The 20,099-nt window shown below is 40.7% G+C and overlaps 1 protein-coding gene across 2 annotated transcripts in view; it reads right to left on the bottom strand.

Moving 5' to 3' along the window:
• Positions 1-11,333, bottom strand: part of LOC131807761 (ubiquinol-cytochrome-c reductase complex assembly factor 1) — a 97,652-nt gene extending 86,319 nt beyond the window's left edge. For both annotated transcript variants that reach the window (XM_059133412.1, XM_059133413.1), the window contains exon 1: positions 11,184-11,333. In XM_059133412.1, coding sequence (XP_058989395.1) covers positions 11,184-11,207 — 24 coding nt within the window. In that variant the 5' untranslated portion in view covers positions 11,208-11,333. The remainder of the gene's footprint in view (positions 1-11,183) is intronic.
• Positions 11,334-20,099: the final 8,766 nt, after the last annotated feature.

The raw sequence follows: 20,099 nt of genomic DNA, 5'->3' as shown, positions 1-20,099 counted from the left end.
CCTGCCTCTCGGCCTACTTGTGATCTCTGTCTATCAAATAAATAGGTAAAATATAAAAAAAAATAAAAATAAAGATTTATAGTTAAAAAAAAAGAACAGGGAAATCACAGGGGAGCCTGGGTGGCTCAGTCATAAGGCATCTGCCTTCAGCTTGGGTCATGATCCCAAGGTCCTGGGATTGAGCCCCGCATGGGGCTCCCTGCTTGGCCCGGTGCCTGCTTCTCCCTCTCCCCCTCCCCTTGTTTATGTTCCCTTTGTCGCTGTGTCTCTGTCAAATAAATAAAGAAAATATTAAACAACAACAACAGGGAAATCACCAACAAAGCACAAAAATGCAAAAACACATGCCATTAAGTAACCTGGAAGAGGGTACTTGTTTACACTATAAGAGCTAAAATAAGGGGGTGCCTGGGTGGCTCAGCAGGTTAAAGCCTCTGCCTTCGGCTCGGGTCATGATCCCAGGGTCCTGGGACTGAGCCCCACATTGGGCTCACTGCTTGGCGGGGAGCCTGTTTCCCCCTCTTTCTCTCTACCTGCCTCTCTGCCTACTTATGATCCCTGTCAAATAAATAAATAAAATCTTTTAAAAAAAAAAAGAGCTAAAATAAGAAGTTAGAGTATCTGTCTCAGCTAGGAACTTGGATGTGACAGCTCAAATTTTTAACTCCTCTGCACAAATCCGTAAATGACCACAAAAGTACCATGAGTATTGATTTTGGGATCACAAATAAATTTTAGCAAGCATGATGAATTCAAAAATATAGAATCTGTGAATAATGAAGATCAACCACAGTCACCAAATCCACTCTGCAAATGTCCACTGGCTCCTGTACTCCCAATAGCATGGAAACTAATTCAATTCCATAATCTCAAAGATAAACACTACCTGAGCAAACTGTCCTACAAGTTACAAAGTGGCATGTTATAAAAGGGTATTTACTCAGACAGAAGGAGCAGAGAATGTCCATACTTACTGAATACTCTGCTTCTCCCACTTTGTTGGGGGTGTCCAATCTTAGATTTAAAAGATTAAGTCCAGGAAAGATTTGAGCAAATCAGTAAATGTACTAAGATTGAGCAAATAATTAACATATATTAATTATTATATATATTAAGGGTTATCTATTAAAGAAAGGAGTTAACAAATATGAAAAGACGAAGAGTACAATAAACCCTATGGTACTAGTATGGCTTTAGAGTAATTAGTATGGGTTTTTGTTATGTATATATAAATAGAGAAACAGATGTGTGTTTATGTATATGTATGTACTTACATACACTTCTTAACCTTGTCTTAATAGGTCCTGGAAGCAGACTACATCTAGCATCCAGGTTTGGCTTCTAAATAGCAATATTCACTAAAAAGAACTAATCTTCTCTGGAGAAAAGTTGACTTCTGAATGGGGCTGATGCTCCTTAAAGCCTTTTTTTTTTTTTTAAAGATTTTATTTATTTATTTGACACAGAGAGAGAGAAATTACAAGTAGGCAGAGAGGCAGGCAGATAGAGAGGGGGAAGCAGGCTCTCAGCTGAGCAAAGAACCCAATGCAGAACTCGATCTCAGAACCCTGAGATCACGACCTGAGCTGAAGGCAGAGGCTTAACCCACTAAGCCACCCAAGTGCCCTGCTTAAAGCCTTATTTGCAAAGCACTAGCGATATTTGATCTGTTAGTAGTTCTTTGTAAGACTTCATTTGCAAGGGTGCCCTGGAACTCTTCCAATATGAAAACGTTTCCCCAGGAGTATTGGTTGAAAACAAATAGAGGCAACTGTTTAACTTCATGGCTGCCTGAGGTAGTGGATACTACTTGGGGAAAACAAAAGGCTAATAAAAAAGCTTAAAAGGAAAAGCAAGAGAATGAGCTCATCAGGGCTTTGAAAACGTCTGACATATTCCTGGGAATCTGAAGGCCATGCATATGCACAGAGCTGTATACATGAACAGGTGAAGACCTGAGAACTCTGGTTGAACTTGAGGCTCCGCACAAGAAGAAAGTGAAGTTTAAGACAGAGATATTAAATGACTGGCAGAACAGCGTGCCCCAACATGTGCACAGAGTCCCTCAGCAAAAACCAGGAGACGTACTGGTTCCAAGTATTTAAGGAAGTCTCCAATCATTATCTGACCACTAAGCTAACCAAGCAGAGACCACACAACAAAGAATACAGACGTTTCAGAATTAATACAGAAAGGTCACTAAACAGAAAAAAAATAAACAAACTCTGAGAAAGGACAGATCTGATTTCCAAAGCTGCCATACTATATTATTTTAAATGTCCAGGTTTTAACAAAAAACAAACATACAAAAAAAAAAAAAAAAGTATGAAACATGTAAAGAAACAGAAGGGGGAAAAAATGGTAAAAACTGTCCCTGGGGCAGGGCACCTGGGTGGCTCAGTGGGTTAAGCCTCGGCCTTCAGCTCAGATCATGATCTCAGGGTCCTGAGATGAAGCCCCGCGTCGGGCTCTCTGCTCGGCAGGGAGCCTGCTTCCCCCTCTCTCTGCCTGCCTCTCTGCCTACTTGTGATCTCTCTCTGTGTCAAATAAGTAAATAAAATCTTTGGGAAAAGAAAAAAAAAAAAAAAAAAAGAAACTGTCCCTGAAGAAGAAAATAAAAGAAAACTGTCCCTGAGGAAGCTCAGATGTTAGACAATCTAGACAAAGACTTGGAGCCTGCTATTTTAAATGTTTAAAATCTAAAAGAAACCATGTCTAAGGAACTACAGCAGAGTATAAGAATGCTATCTCACCAAATAGAGAATATCAACAGAGATTATTTTTTTAAAAAATGGAAATTCTTGGGGCGCCTGGGTGGCTCAGTGGGTTAAAGCCTCTGCTTTCAGCTCAGGTCATGATCTCAGGGTCCTAGGATCAAGCCCCGCATCAGGCTCTCTGCTCGACGGGGAGCCTGCTTCCCTCTCTCTCTCTCTCTGCCTACTTGTGACCCCCATCCCTCTCTCTCTCTCAAATAAATAAATAAAATCTTTAAAAAAAAAAAAATTCTTGGTGCACCTGGAAGGCTCAGTCAGTTAAGCAACTGCCTTCAGCTCAGGTCATGATCCCAGGATCCCGTGACTGAGCCGTCAGGCTCTTTGCTCAGAAAGAAGCCTGTTTTTCCCTCTCCCTCTGCCTGCAATTTCCCCTACTTGTGCATTTTCTCTCTCTCTCTCTCTCTGTCAAATAAATTAAATAAACAATATAAATTCTTGTGTTGAAAGAATAAAATGAACATTTCACTAAAGGGGTTAAACATAAGATTTGAAGAAGAGAAAATCAGTGCCCATGAAAATAGGCCAACTGAGATTATCCAGACTAAGGAACAGAAAGAAAAAAGAATGAAAAAATTTCACAGAGCCTCAGAGAGCTATGGGATACCATCAAATGTACCAACATATGTATAATGGAAGGACAAGAGAAAAATATCTGAAGAAATACTGGCCAAAAAATCCCAAGATTTGATGAAAAACATCAATCTAGAAGTCCAAGAAGCTCAACTAACTCAAGTAGCATAAATTCAGAGAGATCTGTAAATGGACATATCATAATCAAGCTGCTGAAAGACAAAAACACAGAATCCTGAAAGTAGGAATGCCATTCAACATGTGTAAGAAAGCCTTGATAACATTAACAGCTGATTTCTTCTCAGAAACCACGGAAGTCAGGAGGCAGTGGGATGAAAAATAAAGATTTTCTAGATTTAAAAAAAACTAAGAAAATCTGTCAACAGCAGACCTGCTCTATAGCAAATATTAAAGGGAAAACACCAGGCTGAAATGAGACTTCTGACATGACAGTAAACTCAAATCCACATGAAGAAATAAAGGACATTGATAAAGATTAACTATTTAGAAAAATAAAAAATACATCATAAATATATTTTGTTTATAATTATTTTTATTTCCATTTTTATTTTTAATTTAAAAGGGAACTGCTTAAAGAGTAATTGTAAATCTATGCTGATGGGCACACGATGTATAAATATATAATTTGATGACAGGGCATGAGGGACTCAGGAAGGAATGGCACTAAATGGAATAAAAGTTTTTATATATTATTGAAATCAAATTGATATTAATTCAAACTAGATTGTTATAAATCAAGATGTTAATTGTAATTCCCATGGCAAACACAAAGAAAATAACAAAAACCACAGTAAAACCTTAACACATACAAAAATTAACTCAAAATTGATCAAAGACCTAAACTTAAGACCTAGAACTATGAAGCTCTTCAAGAAAATATAGATGATGACAATGGATTTGACAAGGATTTCTTGGATATGACACCAAAGCCCAGGCAATAAGAGAAAAAATAATTAAGTTGGACTTCATCAAAATTAGAAACTTTTGTGCATCAAAAAATACTATCAGTAAGGTAAAAAGACAACCCATGGTATGGGATAAAGTATTTGCAAATCATGTATCTGATAAGGGACTGAATCCAGAATATATTAAAAAGAAAAAAACTGGGATCCCTAGGTGGCCCAGCTGGCTAAGCATCTGCCTTCAGCTCAAGTCATGACCATGGTCCTGGGATCAAGTTCCCACATTATGCTCCTTGCTCAGCAGAGAGCCTGCTGCTCTGCCTTCTGCTCCCCTGCTTGTGCTCTCCCTCTCTCTGACAAATAAATAAATAAAATTTTAACAAAGAAAAAGAAAAAAGAGGGATGCCTGGGTGGCTCAGTTGGTTAAGCCACTGCCTTCGGCTCAGGTCATGAACCCAGGGTCCTGGGATCAAGGCCTACATCGGGCTCCTTGCTCAGCGGGGAGCCTGCTTCTCTCTCAGCCTCTGCCTGCCGCTCCGCCTGCTTGGGTTCTCTCTCTCTCTCTCTCTGACAAATAAATAAATAAAATCTTAAAAAAAAAAAAGAAAAACTCAATTAAAAAACAGGCAAAGGAGTCACACAGACATTTACACAAATGACCAGCTTGCATATAAAATATGTTCCACATCACTCATCATTAGAGAAATGTAAACCAAAACTACAATGGGACATCACCTCACACCCATTAAGATTGCCACTAAGGGGGTGCTTGGGTGGCTTAGTCGGTTAAGTGTCCAACTCTCAATTTTTATTCAGGTCAAGATCTCAGGGTTGGGAGATCAAGCCCTATTATCAAGCTCTGTACTGGGCATGGAGACTGCTCAAGATTCTCTCTCTACCTCCTCCTCTGCCCCTCCTCACCCACCCCACTCCTATGCACTCCTTAAAAAAAAAAAAAAAAAATGGTCGCTATGGAAGGAAGGAAGGAAAGAAGGAAAAATAAGCACTAGCAAAGATGTGGAGAAACTAGAGGCCTTATGCTTTCCTGACGGGAATGTAAACATTGCAGCTACTGCAGAATATAAAATGGCAAATTCTCAAAAAATTAAACACAGAATTACCATAAAATCCAATAATTCTACTTTTGAAGATCTTTTTTTTTTTTTTTTTCACAGAGAGAGAAATCACAAGTAGGCAGAGAGGCAGGCAGAAAGAGAGTGGGGGAAGCAGACTCCCCGCTGAGCAGAAAGCCCGATGTGGGGCTCGATCCCAGGAATCCAGGAACACGATCCCAGGAATCCAGGAACACGATCTGAGCCAAAGATAGAGCCTTTCAACCACTGAGCCACCCAGGCGCCCCATCTACTTTTGAATACATACCCAAAAGAAGTGAAAAAAGGGACCTGAAGAGATATACATATTCATGGCAGCACTATTTCAGAATAGCCAAAAGATGGAAGCAACCCAAGTGTCTGTCCTCAGACAAATGGATAAACAGACTGTGGTCTATACATACAATGGAATACTATTCAGCCTTAAAAAAAAAAAAAAGAAGGCAATTCTGGATGCCTGGGTGGCTCAGTTGGTTGGGCAACTGCCTTCAGCTCAGGCCATGATCCCGGAGTCCCGGGATTGAATCCCACATCAGGCTCCCAACTCCGTGGGGAGTCTGCTTCTCCCTCTAGCCTTCTCCTCTCTCAGGCTCGCTTGCTCTCCCTCTCTTTCTCTCTAATAAAAAAAAATCTTTAAAAAAAAAGGAAGAAAATTCTGACATATGCTACAACATAGAAGAACCCTGAAGACATTATACTAAGTAAAATACACCAGTAACAAAAGAATAACCACCATATGACTCCACTAATATGAAGTACCTAGAATATTCAAAATCATAAAGACAGAAAGAATAGTGGGTAAGGAGAGGGGGACATGGTAATTTATCATTTAATTGGTAGAATTTCAGTTCTGCAAGATAAAAAGGGTTCTGTGATTGATGGCTGTGATGGCAGCACAACAATGTGAATGTATTTAATGCTACTGAACTGTAAAATTAAAAATTATTAAAATGGTACATTTTATGTATATTTTACTACAATTAAAAAATATAAGTACAAAATATAATATAAGTACTGGGCACCTGGGTAGCCCAGTCACTTAAGTGTCCAACTCTTAGTTTTGGCTCAAGTTGTGATCTCAGCATCGTGAGATCAAGCCCTGAATCCAAGTCTGTGCTCAGCACAGAGCCTGTTTGAATTTCTCTCTCCCTCTGCTCCCCACCCTGCCCCACACACACACTCTCTCTTTCTCTCAAATAAATAAATAAATCTTTTTTTTTTTTTAAGTACAGAGTGGCTTTCTGCAATTTCTACTACTGTCAAAGAAAGTAAAAATGATCACCTATGCCCAGTGGTGATAAAGGTAACTATTAGATAAAACCATAAACGAGTCCCACTGCCCTGCACTGCTCAAGTGTCCAGTTCCTCTGCTAGAGCTACTCAGCAACTGCAGTGTTTGAACTTCCTAAACCCACTGCTGCAGAAGAGAAAGAAGAGAAAAACTAAGGAGAAACGAATGAGAAAGTTGTAGGAATACTACTTCTCTGGGGTTCAAATTTCTTATCTTAAAATGGAGAAAACAACAGTGTCTACCTTTTCAGGGGGCTATTTTCAGGATTAAGTAAATTCACATATATAAAGTATTTAAGAGTGCTTACCACATGATAAACGCCCTATAAATGTCAAACTTTTTTTGTTTTTAGAGCGGGAGGGAGGGAGAGAGAGAATACGTACATGCACGGGGCTGCGAGGAGGGCAGAGGGAGAGGGAGAGTGACAATCTCAGGCAGACTTCCCACTGAGTGCAGAGCCCTACGTGGGGCTCAATCTCAGGATCCTGAGATCATGACCTGAGCTGAAATCAAGAGTCCAGCACAGCACCCACCAAGCTACCCAGGGCACCTTGATAAATGCCCTAAAAATGTTAACTATCCATATTCTTGCCATGGAAGTCTCAACATCTTATTTCAACTACAGTCTTTTATCTCAGCTTGCTTACGCTCTCCTGAACACCAACTCTCCAGCTACTTACAAACAAACACTAACAGCAAAACACCACCCTCTCCAGCTGGATACGTTCAGTAAAGGACACTGCTCTATGAACTCAGTCATCCAAGGCAGACCTGGGACTCACTGTTAGACATCCCATTTCCTCACCCTCAATATCTAACCTTTCCCCATCCCTGCAGACAGTTTCCTCAATACCTGCTAAAATCATCCCTTCCTCTTTAACCACACTTCCCCTCTTACTATAGGCCTTCCTCACTTCTTGCAGGATTACTTGAGTAGCTTCTGACCGACTTCAGGACTTGAACCTCAGCCCTTTGATCCATCCACAACTGCTACAGGGATCTATTAAAGCAAAAATCTAACAGCAGGTGTGAGAGTTCACTAAGATGAGGGGTTTTTTTTTTACTTTTTTATATTTTCAAGATACAATTTTAAAATTTCAATTAAAAAATGAGAGAAGAGAGGCACCTGGCTGGCTCAGTTGGTAGAGCACTCAACTCCTCATCTCAGGGTCATGAGCTCAAGATCCACATTGGGTCTAGAGCTTACTTTAAAAAAAAAAAAAAAAAAAAATTAAAAAGACCACAGCTTTAAAAAAATAAATAAAAATTTCAAAAATAAAAACAGAAAATGAGAGAAGAAACTCAAGTGTTCCCCTGATCAGTTGTGGTTGCAGGGGGAGAACAACAGGAGAAAAGACTGCAAAAGAGCACAAAGAAATTTTGGGGAGGGAGAAACATGTTCATTTTTTTTACTGTGGTGATAGCTTCTCAAGTGTCTATGTATGTTAACAGTTATCAAATTGTATAAATAAAGAAGTACAACTTACTGTATGTCAATTATTAACTTTAAAAATTTAAGTAAAAAAAAAAATGTATCAAAAAACCTTTAAAAATAAACATTTTCACCCTAAAAACAGAAGCGTTGACATAGATGCCATCCAAAGCATGAGAGATGATGCCAAGTAATATATATACATCACTATCACAGACTACCTGTGTATCTCCAGCACAAGTCACAAAAGATCAGGGAGAGGGTAACCTTGTCCTAGAACCCAGTCTCAACCCGGGCCCAACACAAACTGGGGACCACAGGAAATCGGCCCACACCCTGGCCTGCTATCAGTTCACATTAGGTTGCACACCATTCAAACACCCCTCAGTGCGCATGTGCAGCTTACCTACCCCCTACCCACCAAAAATCTCCTTCCTTAGCCCACTTGCAAGACTCAGGGTCTCACCCTATAGAAGTACCTTAGTGGATTATATTATAGGTGTTAAGAACAACTTGAGAATGAAGATCAGGATGTTTTCAACTTGAAAACTATTTGAAAAATGAATAAATAATATTTGGAAAAAACCCTATTAAAAATGAATTTTCCCTTAAAATATTTCAAAGGTTCTCCTCTGCCTCAGGATAAAACTCTAATCCTAACCTTGAAACACAAGACCCTGACTCCTCTCCTGCCATTTCCCCATAAGTACCCCTTAGTCAAGCCAAAGATTCATGTACAGTTCTTGGTTGTCTGGCATTAGTAGAATAAGCTAATGCTTCTTTTCTGTGCTCTTTCTCCCATTCTCCAATACTCTCATTTAGTTCAGGCATCTCTCCCCAACGGATGCTTATCCTCAAGCTGGGTTAGGTGTCTCTTACTCTGCTCCTGTAGCACCTGGTACAGTCTTCTCTCACAGCATTTCAAGTACTATATTAGTTGTTCTCTTTTTTGCCTCTCCTAATTAGATTATACACTTCAGAGAAAGGTTTATGTTTTTCATCCTCAGTCCCTTGGATAGTCCCTAAAATGTAGTAAACTCTAAAAACAGTTGCTAAAGTAAAAGGAAGGGAAGAAAAGCACTTAAATGTCACCTGTATCAACTGATTTTCTGATCAATCCTATCAAAATTTTAAGAAAATCTGAGGCTCAGAGAAATTAGATGACTTGCTCAAGGTCACACTCATAGTAAGTAATGGAGCCAAGCTTTCGACCGAGGCTCTTCAGACTCCTGGACAGGTAGATTTCCTGTATTTATGAATTCCTCAGTACCTAACCAAGATGCTTCTTCGGAATAGGTTATCAATAAATATCTGCTGCTTTCATGTTTACTGCCACTTTCAACTAGTCCATGGCTTTGTCATGCAGCACATTGTATCATATAAGAGGACTTTATAAACAATCACAGTATAAAGTGAAAGTGATTTTAAACCCTAAAAAAGTGAAAGGACCTTCCTTACCTAAACTTTTTATCTAAAAAGATGAACAGAAAGGAATACATAGAAAAAAATATGACTAACAGAGGCCAGTTAGGCAGTTTCAATGGATGCTACCACCTAAGAATAAACCTGCAACAGTCCACAAACTCAGGGACAAGAATATTTAATATATCTGGGGCAGCCAATAACTTCCAAGACAAATCAAGGTGTTCATTTCAGATGTACAGCTCAATAAACTTTTCATCTTTTTCCTGACATATCCACCTTGAAAACTAAGTAAGGACATCCTAGTTGCCATTTCCAACAGTTCTCAAATCTGAATCAATCTCTGTCCTGCATCAACAATTACTTCACCAAATGAATCTTTCTGTAAGTTAAATGAGCTATGATTCTTCAAAGACTTACTGATCAGCAATAGAGAGTACTGCACTTTGCTAGGCTGACAAGAAATACAAGAGGTATAACTGCAGTCCTTGCAAACCATATATAAGATTTAAAAGTTAGGTGTAAATAGCAACTCACAAGACAGCCCGAGGCAGGAATGGAAAGTGTCTACTCTAAAAAACAGATTTTTTTCTTAGAGCAGAAAGTGTCTGCTCTAAAAAACAATTTTTGGAAGATTCCCTAAAATTATAAACCCTCCCATCCCTCAATGATTAGTAACTAAGCTCTGTATCTTCCTAACCTTTTCCTGCAACCACGTTCTTTCTCCTTGAATTCCCAGATGTCAGAGTATGCTAGAAGAATAAGGACTGAATCACAGGGCAGTAGTTTCCCATAAGGGTGCTAAGTCTAGGGGCGCCTAGGTGGCTCAATTGTTAAGCGGCTGCCTTCGGCTCAGGTCATGATCCCAGAGTCCTGGGATCGAGCGCCTATCGGGCTCCCTGCTCTGAGGGAAGTCCGCTTCTCCCTCTCCCACTCCCCTGGCTTGTAATCCCTCTCTGTCTCTCTTTCGGTCAAATAAATAAAATAAAAATCTTTAAAAAAAAAAAATACTGCTAAAAAGCCTAGTAATCCTTCCTTCCTTCAACAAATATTTCTTGAACACCTATGATGTGCCATGCACTGTGCTGGGCAGTCAGAACGACAGATATGAGCCCAGTTTCGTGCAGCTCTCAACCTAACAACCTAAAATAGTATTCCACTTAACTGTACAGTTATAAATCGTCTTACTATCTCGGAGACAAAACCCAGAGAACCTCAAAAACCAAAAGGACTGCAGACTGACCTCATTTTTCCCATCGGGACACCGAGACCCGAAAGTGACTCGCCCAAGGTCACACTGGGCATCAGTGACAGAACAGAAACTAGAACCCAGGTCTCAAGACACTCCAATCAGTGCCCCCACGTGCTGCCTCTCCCGGCGGGAAAGCGGTCGCATGAGGTGACTAAAAAAGCCAACTTCGCCAAATTTAGGTCCTATGTCATTCTCTTCCACCTCCAAAGAGGGGGACGTCACAGCCAAACAGAGGGTAGGGGGAAGTAGGACGCTGCCTCAGTCTCCCCACTGAGAAGGCGGCCGCGTAGCCTCGCTGCCGCACAAACTCCCCTCCTGCACTTTCCTCCAGTTTCTCCCGCCCTGCCCTCTCCGACTCCAACCCTGGGGCCCAGCGGGCGACCGCAGCAAATTACTCCTTCACTCACAAGGACTCGCACCAGCAACGCCATGTTCCTGTACAACCATTTCCGGGTAAAGGGTGGCCTTCCGGAGTCCCCGCGGCCCCCACCCCTTGCCAATGTCGTTCTTTTGCCGGCGGGTGCCCGGCAACGCCGGCGCAAGCGTACAGAGGCCGCCGCGCTCACGAGCGCGCGCTTTTCTTAGCTGAGCGCGAGGCTGCCTCTCCGGGCGCGCGCCTCCCGGTCTCTCCAGTCTTCACCCCAAAGACACGTCACAGAGGCTCAAGTCCTCTCCGCAGCACCTGTCCTCCTTGACCAGTGGCCTAGGGCTTTTCTCAGCTCTCTCCTTGTCTGCTCTGCTTCACCCAGCCTCATTCCTCAGCGCCCCGTTGTCCGAACTTTTCCAGACTCTACCCCCGTGGGAATCCCTCCCCTTGTCAGTGGGGGAGTTGGGGGGTGAGGGGGGGAAAGACTTTGGGAGATCCCAACATTATAAGGGCTCCCGAAAAAAAAAAAAAAGAGCCTGAGAAAGAGTTGTAGAGGAACACAGAAGAGTGTTAAGCTGAATCCTGAAAGTCAGGGCAAGAGGGTGGTCATGGGCTGACCTGAGGCCTGAAGAGAACTTTTGGGGTTTCTGACGGGTGGGTGGTTTCATGAGAATATCTTTTACCTATTGATAGGAAATTATTGTAAAGGTGAAGATACAGAAGAAAAAATCAAGGATGCAAGGAGCTTCTTGAGGAGGTGGGAGAGAATGGCCTTGGCTGGAGGACCCCTTCCATTGTATCCAAGAGCAGTAGAGGAGGAAAGGTGGGGGTGGAAGCTCCCCGGGTTTGACTGAGAGCAGAGGGACAGGATGTCCAAGGACTTCCTTCTTGTCATTCAGTTAGCAAAGATGAATGTTCACTATGTGCTGGCTACAAGACAGGTGTGGATAATGGCTTTGTGCAGCTCCTAGACTGCTGGGGAGGCAAGGCAAAAGTCTAGTAAACCAATGAAAAAATAAAGTAATTAAGACTTATTTAACAATTATGGTAAGTGCTTTGAGGGAAACAACCAAACTAACCTTGAGAATAACATGGGAAATTATACTTTAGCTAGTATGACCAGGTAAGGCCTCTCTGAGGAGATGGCATGTAAGCTGAGACCCAAAGGATGAAAAGAAGCTGGCCATGGCAAGTCACTTTGAATATGCTATTTTCTCAGCAAGTCTTGGGGGATGAGAAAGGTAAAGAAGATTCGAGGAGAGTTCTGAAATGGGAAAGAATAAGAGTTTATTTAAAGCATCCAAAGAATTGGGTATTTATACCCAAAAAACAAAAACACTAATTCAAAAAGGCATATCCACCCCTTAGTTTCTTGCAACATTATTTACAGTAGCCAGCATATGGAAGCCACCTAAGTGGCTATCCATAGGTGAATGGATAAAGAAAATGTGGTGTGTGTGTGTATATATATATATATATATATATATATACACAATAATATGTTACTCAGCCATAAAAAAGAATGAAATCTTGCCATTTTTGACCACATGGATAGAATTAGGAAGTATCATGAAAAGTGAAAAAAGTCTGACAGAGAAAAACAAATACCATATAATTTCACTTATATGTGGAATCTAAAAACAAAACAAATAAATAAAAAAGCAGAAACAGTCTCATAAATACAGAAAACTGGTAGTTGCCAGAGGGGAGGGGGTGGGAAGATGGATAAAATAGGTGAAGGGAATTAACAGGTACAAACTCCGAGTTATTAAATAATTCACAGAGATGAAAAGTACAGCATAGAGATTTAATACTATTGTAATAACTTTGTGTGGTGACAGATGGTAACTACACTGATCATGGTAAGTTCTGAGTAATGCATAGAGTTGCCAAATCACTATGCTGTATACCTGAAACCAATAGAACAGTGTGTGTCAACTATACTTAAACTGGGAAAAAAAAAAAAAGAACCCAAAGAAAACCAGTGTGGCGGGACCCCTGGGTGGCTCAGTGCAGGTTGTGATCTCAGGATCATGGGATCAAGCCCCGCATATGGCACTCTGTTCACTGTGGAGCCTGCTTCCCTTCTTCTCTCTCTGCCTACTTGTGATCTCTGTCAAATAAATAAACAAAGTCTTTTTTTTTTTTTTTTTTTAAAGAAAGGGGCGCCTGGGTGGCTCAGTGGGTTAAAGCCTCTGCCTTCGGCTCAGGTCATGATCCCAGGGTCCTGGGATCGAGCCCCATGTCGGGCTCTCTGCTCTGCAGGGAGCCTGCTTCCTCCTCTCTCTCTCTGCCTGCCTCTCTGCCTACTTGTGATCTCTGTCAAATAAATAAATAAAATCTTTAAAAAAGAAAAAGAAAACCAGTGTGGCATTGAAATTAATTTGAATTAATTTAAAGAGATAATTAAGATAGGCAGAAGCTTGGGCGCCTGGGTGGCTCAGTGGGTTAAAGCCTCTGCCTTCAGCTCAGGTCATGATCCCAGAGTCCTGGGATCTAGCAGGGAGCCTGCTTCCCCCTCCTCTCTCTGCCTGCCTCTCTGCCTACTTGTGATCTCTGTCTGTGAAATAAAATCTTAAAAAAAAAAAAAAGATGGGCAGAAGCTAACATATGCAAGGACTACTAGATGAAGTCTATATTTTATTCTAAGTATAGTTGGAAGCCATTAGAGGATATTAAGCAGGGGACAACTAACTGGCCCATGTTTAAGAAGCTGATGTTAAGGGGTGCCTGTGTGGCTCAGTGGGTTGGGCCTCTGCCTTCAGCTCAGTTCATGGTCTCAGGGTCCTGGGATCCAGCCCCGCATCGGGCTCTCTGTTTGACAAGGAGCCTACTTCCCTTCCTCTCTCTCTGCCTGCTTCTCTGCCTACTTGTGATCTCTCTCTGTCAAATAAAATCTTTAAAAAAAAAAAAAAGAAGCTGATGTTGACATAGATGGATCAGAGAGTTAAATATGAAAATGGAAGACCAGTTAGTAGGCTAATAGTATTCAAACACTAATGATTTTCGTACGTGAATTTAGTTTTGTTTTTATACAGAATAGAAAGATTTCCCTCATCAGTCTTCCATATGAAGGATTTTATAAGCCAAAGTGAAGATGCTTTCTGATTTCCAGTCTGTAGCTTATATATGTATTATTGAAAAACAATGGTATAGTGCTCCTACATGTACCTTAGGACATGTGATATCACATATTAAAAAGAGACAAGAGGGACACCTGGGTGGTTCAGTCGAATAAGCAACCTACTTTTGATTTCAGCTCAGATCATGATCTCAAGGTTGTGAGATTGAATCCCACATTGGGCTCCATGGTCAGTGAGGAGTCTGCTTGAGATTCTCTCTCCCTATCCCTCTATACCTCCTCCCACTCACTTCTGCAAGTGTGTGCACATGCTCTCTCTCAAATAAATAAATAAAATCTTTTTTTAAAAAAGAGATAAGAGGGGCGCCTGGGTGGCTCAGTGGGTTAAGCCGCTGCCTTCGGCTCAGGTCATGATCTCAGGGTCCTGGGATCGAGTCCCGCATCGGGCTCTCTGCTCAGCGGGGAGCCTGCTTCCCTTCCTCTCTCTCTGCCTGCCTCTCTGCCTACTTGTGATCTCTCTCTCTCTCTGTGTCAAATAAATAAATAAATAAATAAATCTTTAAAAAAAAGAGAGAGAGAGATAAGAGAGGGCGCCTGGGTGGCTCAGTGGGTTAATCCTCTGCCTTCAGCTCAGGTCACGATCCCAGGGTCCTGGGATCAAGGCCCGCATCGGGCTCTCTGCTCAGCTGGGAGCCTGCTTCCTGTCCTCTCTCTCTGCCTGCCTCTCTGCCTACTTGTGATCTCTGTCTGTCAAATAAATAAATTTAAAAAAAAGAGAGAGATAATAGAGACATTCTTGTTAATCAGATTCAAGAAGCAAATGTTAGGGGCACCTGGTTGGCTCAATCAGAAGAATATATGACTCTTGATCCCAGGGTTGAGTTTCAGCCCCACTTTGGGTGTAGAAGTTACTAAAATAAATAAATAAACTTAAAAAAAAAAAAAAAGAGGTGCCTGGGTGGCTCAGTTGGCTGAGCATCTGCCTTTTGCTCAGCTCATGATCTTGGGGTGCTCAGATCTAGCCCTGCATCAGGCTTCTTTCTCAGCAGGAGGTCTGCTTCTCTGTTTCTCCATCTCCTTCTACCCCTCCCCATTCCTCATTCTCTCCTTCTCTCAAATAAATAAATAAAATCTTTTTAAAAATGTAATACAAAAGCTTTCCAAATAGACCAATAAATAATTCACACAAAAAATGATTACCTAAGATGTTGGGCACAAGAGGAAAAAAAAAGATTGATACTTAATTTCCTTTCTGATGATTTCTATTTTCTCTGTGAACTAAGGGGGAGAGATTTCCCACTCAGAGGAATGCAGATGGCACGGAGACTATGGAAAAGTGGAGAGAGTTTAAAGTTCAATAGAGAACAAAAGAAAAAGGGGCCAGTTGAAACATGGAGGATCTAGTTGAAGTTGGTAAATCTTCATTTTATTAATTTTAATTTATTAATTAATTTTAAATTAAAAGGTGATGCATGATCACATTCTCTTCTAAAGCTTAGCATGTTAGGGTGCCTGGGTGGCTCAGTGGGTTAAAGCCTCTGCCTTCAACTCAGGTCATGATACCAGAGTCCTGGGTTCGAGCCCCGCATCAGGCTCTCTGCTCAGTGGGGAGCCTGCTTCCTCCTCTGCCTGCTTCTCTGCCTCCCTGTGATCTCTCTCTCTGTCAAATAAATAAATTTTTTAAAAATCTTTAAAAAAATAAAAAATAAAACTTAACATGTTACAGATAAATCTAAAGTTCCATTTACCTGTGCCTTGCATCCCAATTCTTTCCACCCTCTCTAAAATCGAATTTCCTTCTAGATATTTTGTATTGTTTTCACATATATATACATATTCCTTCAGAAAATATATCACTCTGGCTGGTGTGGGGTTTTTTTTCTTCTTTCCTTCTTTTTTTTTTTAATTAATTGACAACATTCTTATGTTTTATTTTGCTTCTTCCTTTTTTTCACTCAACAGTTTTTTTATTCTGTGTTTGTTGCTCTCTATAGATCCAGTTCAGGTCTTTCTAATAGCTGTTCTATCATATAATATGGTTGACAGACGTTTGTTTCCTTTTTGTTCTCATTGTTTCTATGACCAGTGTTTCCATGAATATTCTTGTGCATTTAAGACCAAAACTTTTAATAGCACCAATTACCTCTTTTTTTCTTCAAAATCATTTGCCAGCTTGGAATTAGCAGAGGAGAGAGCTGATAGTTGCATTTATTAAAGGATTATGGTTTTCCAGGTCATGGAATGGATGTCCTCAGCAAAAAGAAAGTGATAATATTATTAAGAAAGAGGTTCAAGGGGTAGGCCAGGAAATCTGAATGGTAAAACACTTAAAGAAAGGAAGAAGCTGTTAAGAAAGTGGCCTAAGTAAAGGAGAGGTAGAAATCCCTGGGGAAGAAGTCTTCAAAGAATTGAGGGCCCACGTTTCAGGAGAGTCATCTATATAGACATTTAGGTTATCTCAGATGGTGGCTGGATTTGGAATGAAGAGGCATATTCTGATGCCAAAGTCTAAGAGAGTGTCTGAGTTTGGAAGCAACATGAACGTAGAGCATGAGCCATGAAGGAGCAGCAGGAAGAGGGGTAATTACTGGAGACCAAGCAGATGAAGACTTCTTAACTGCCCATCTTAACACTTGAAGGGTGTAGAATAATGACAAGCACCATCCCAGAGAAGAAAGGCTGCAGGGAAATAATAGAAATACTATTCAAAGAGGAAGGCCAGGTTTCAGTTAAGACAGAAAGTAGAAGGAAATTTCTGTGAACAGGCTGAAAGTATAAACAAGTTTATCTTTCTTGAAACCCATGGAGATGGCAGGTTCCATGATGCCCTTCACGGTGCTCCTCCCCCTGCTCCTTGGTCTCAACTCTCCAGGCTGCTCAACTTCTCTCCACCATCAGAGCTTGTCAACAACTTGTGTCCCAGCAATCTCCATTGTTCTCCCAAAGCTCCCTCTCTCTATGTTTCATCTTTCTCCACACTGCCTCTACCCCTCAGGATTCCCACACCTCCACATAGAGGCTCCACATTGAAATTCAGTCATTCATTAAAGAAATATATTTGCTGAGCATTTACCATGATGCAAGTTCAGATCTAGATGCTGACAATACAATAGAAAATAAATGTTCCTGGGCGCCTGGGTGGCTCAGTGGGTTAAGCCGCTGCCTTCGGCTCAGGTCATGATCTCAGGGTCCTGGGATTGAGTCCCGCATCGGGCTCTCTGCTCAGCGGGGAGCCTGCTTCCCTCTCTCTCTCTCTGCCTGCCTCTCCATCTACTTGTGATTTCTCTCTGTCAAATAAATAAATAAAATCTTTAAAAAAAAAAAAAGAAAATAAATGTTCCTACTCTCATGGAGTTTATAGTCCAGTGAAAGGAGACAAACGGGCAAATAAATAGATATAATCTAATGCCAAGTATTGGTAAGTGCTAAGCAGAACAAGAATAAAAAGTAATAGAGCAGATAGTTATTTTAGCTTGGATGGTCAAGCAGGACCTCACTGAATTTGTTCAGGAATGTGAATGAAATGAGAGCGAGATCCATGTAACTATCTCAAAAAAGAGCATGTTGGGCAGAGAGGAAAAGTGCAAAGATCCCAATGTGGAAGAATGTTTGGTGTTTCCAAGGAAGAACCAAAGGATTATTATGGCTTGAGCCAAATGAATAAGGAAAAGTAGGATATGGAGTTGGGAGGGGATGGGGTTGATAAGGTGGCAATAGAGGCCAGATCCTGGGGGACTTTATAGGCCATGGTAAAAACTTTGGATTCTATTCCAAGTGTGTGCTAGTATAGGTATAAAAAATCATTGAAAAGATAGACAAGAAATTGATCATGGTTGTTGATTGTGAGAAAGAAGACTGGAGGACTAGGAGGTTAGGTATGAAGAGTAGACACATTTTTCACTCTGTATCCTTTTGTCTTATTTGAAGTTTGACCATATCTATGTAACTACCTTTAAAACTGAAATAGGGGCACCTGGTTGGCTCAGTGGGAGGAACATATGACTCTTGATCTCAGGGTTGTGAGTTAGAGTCCCATACTGGGTGTAGAGATTACTTAAAACGAAAATGTTTAATAATAAAATAAAATAGGGGTGCTTAGGTGGCTCAGTTGGCTAAGCATCTGACTCTTGGATTTGGTTCAGGTCACGAGGGCTCAAGCCCTAACTTGGGCTCCCTGCTCAACAGCGAGTCCGCTTCTCCCTCTCCCTCTGCCTGCCACTCCCTTTGTTTGCACTCTCTCTTACTCTCTCTCTCCCTCATAAAAACAAATAAATAAAATATTTTTTAAGAAAATATTCTCTCTCTCCCTCTCTCTCTTTCTGTCCCTCCTCCTCCCACTCTCACTCTCTCCCTCTTTCTCTAAAATGATAAATACATCTTTAACAAATAAATAAATAAAAGAAGGGCGCCTGGGTGGCTCAGTTGGTTGAACATCCAGCTCTTGACATTGGCTCAGGTCATGAGGGTGGTGAAATCGAACTCCATACTGGGGCTCCACACTCAGCTGGGAGTTGAGGATTCTCTCCTTCTGCCCCTCCCCCCACTTGCCCGCATACTCTTTCTCTTTTAAAGTAAATAAATAAATCTTTTTTTTAAAGATTTTATTTATTTATTTGACAGACAGAGATCACAAGTAGGCAGAGAGAGAGAGGCAGACAGAGAAAGAGGGGGAAGCAGGTTCCCTGCTGAGCAGAGAGCCTGATGTGGGGCTCAATCCCAGGACCCTGGGGTCATGACTGGAGCCAAAGCCAGAGGCTTTTGCACCCCAATAAATAAATCTTAAAAATAAAATAAAATTGAAATAAAAACATTCATGTTACTCTTCAAATCCTATCCTAAAAAAAAAAAAATTTTCCTCATTGGTTTTATGGAAAATACAAAGAACTAGAACTTGGTCCTTGCCCTCAAGGATATTACAGTTAGGAGTGGTGGGGTGGGTAGGTATAATACATATTCACAATTTTTTTTTAAATGCAGAAGTATGAAGTTGGACTCCTCTCTCACACCATATGGATAATTACCCCAAAATAGATCATAGACCTAAACTGAACAATAAAACTCTTAGGGAAAAAAAACATAAGAGTAAACCTTTATGACCTCGTGTTAGATAAAACCTTAAATGTAACACCTAAAGCACAGATGACAAAAGAAAAAATAAGTTGGAACACATAAAAATTTAAACTTTTGTGTTTCAAAAAATACCATCAGGAAAGTAAAAAGATACAGAATGGAAGAAAATATTTGCAAATTAGGTATCAGATAAGGGACTTGTACCCAGAATATACAAAGAACTCTACAACTCAATAATAAAAAAACAAATGCCCGATTAAAAATGGGCAAATGATTTGAATAGAAATTTCTCTAGAGAAGATCTACAAATGGCCAATAAGCTAATAAAAAGATTATCAACATCAATAGTCCTTAGGGAACTACAAACACACATACATACACATACACACACATGCACCCGCAATGAGATACCATGTCACACAACCACTAGATGGCTATAAGCAGGCAGACGTACAATACAAAGTGCTAGCAAGGATGTGGAAAAACTTGATCCCTCATACATTAGTGATGGAAATGTAAAATGGCACAGCTGTTCTGAAAAGAGTCTGGCTGTTCCTCAGAATGAAAACACAGAATTACCATATGACCCACTAACTCCATTCCTGGGTCAAAGTTAAAACATATGTCCACACAAAAACTTGTATATAAATGTTAGTCACTGCATTATTCAAAATAGCATAAAAAGGTGAAAACAACCCGAATGTTCATCAACTGATGAATGGATAAATAAAATGTGGTCTTTTGAGAAAATGGATTGTTATTCAGCAATAAACAGGAATGAACTACTGATAAGAGCTACAATAC

The sequence above is a fragment of the Mustela lutreola genome, chromosome 9, assembly GCF_030435805.1.
Source record: "Mustela lutreola isolate mMusLut2 chromosome 9, mMusLut2.pri, whole genome shotgun sequence".
Classification (NCBI taxonomy): Eukaryota; Metazoa; Chordata; class Mammalia; order Carnivora; family Mustelidae; genus Mustela; species Mustela lutreola.
This window is presented reverse-complemented; position numbering and strand designations above follow the sequence as displayed.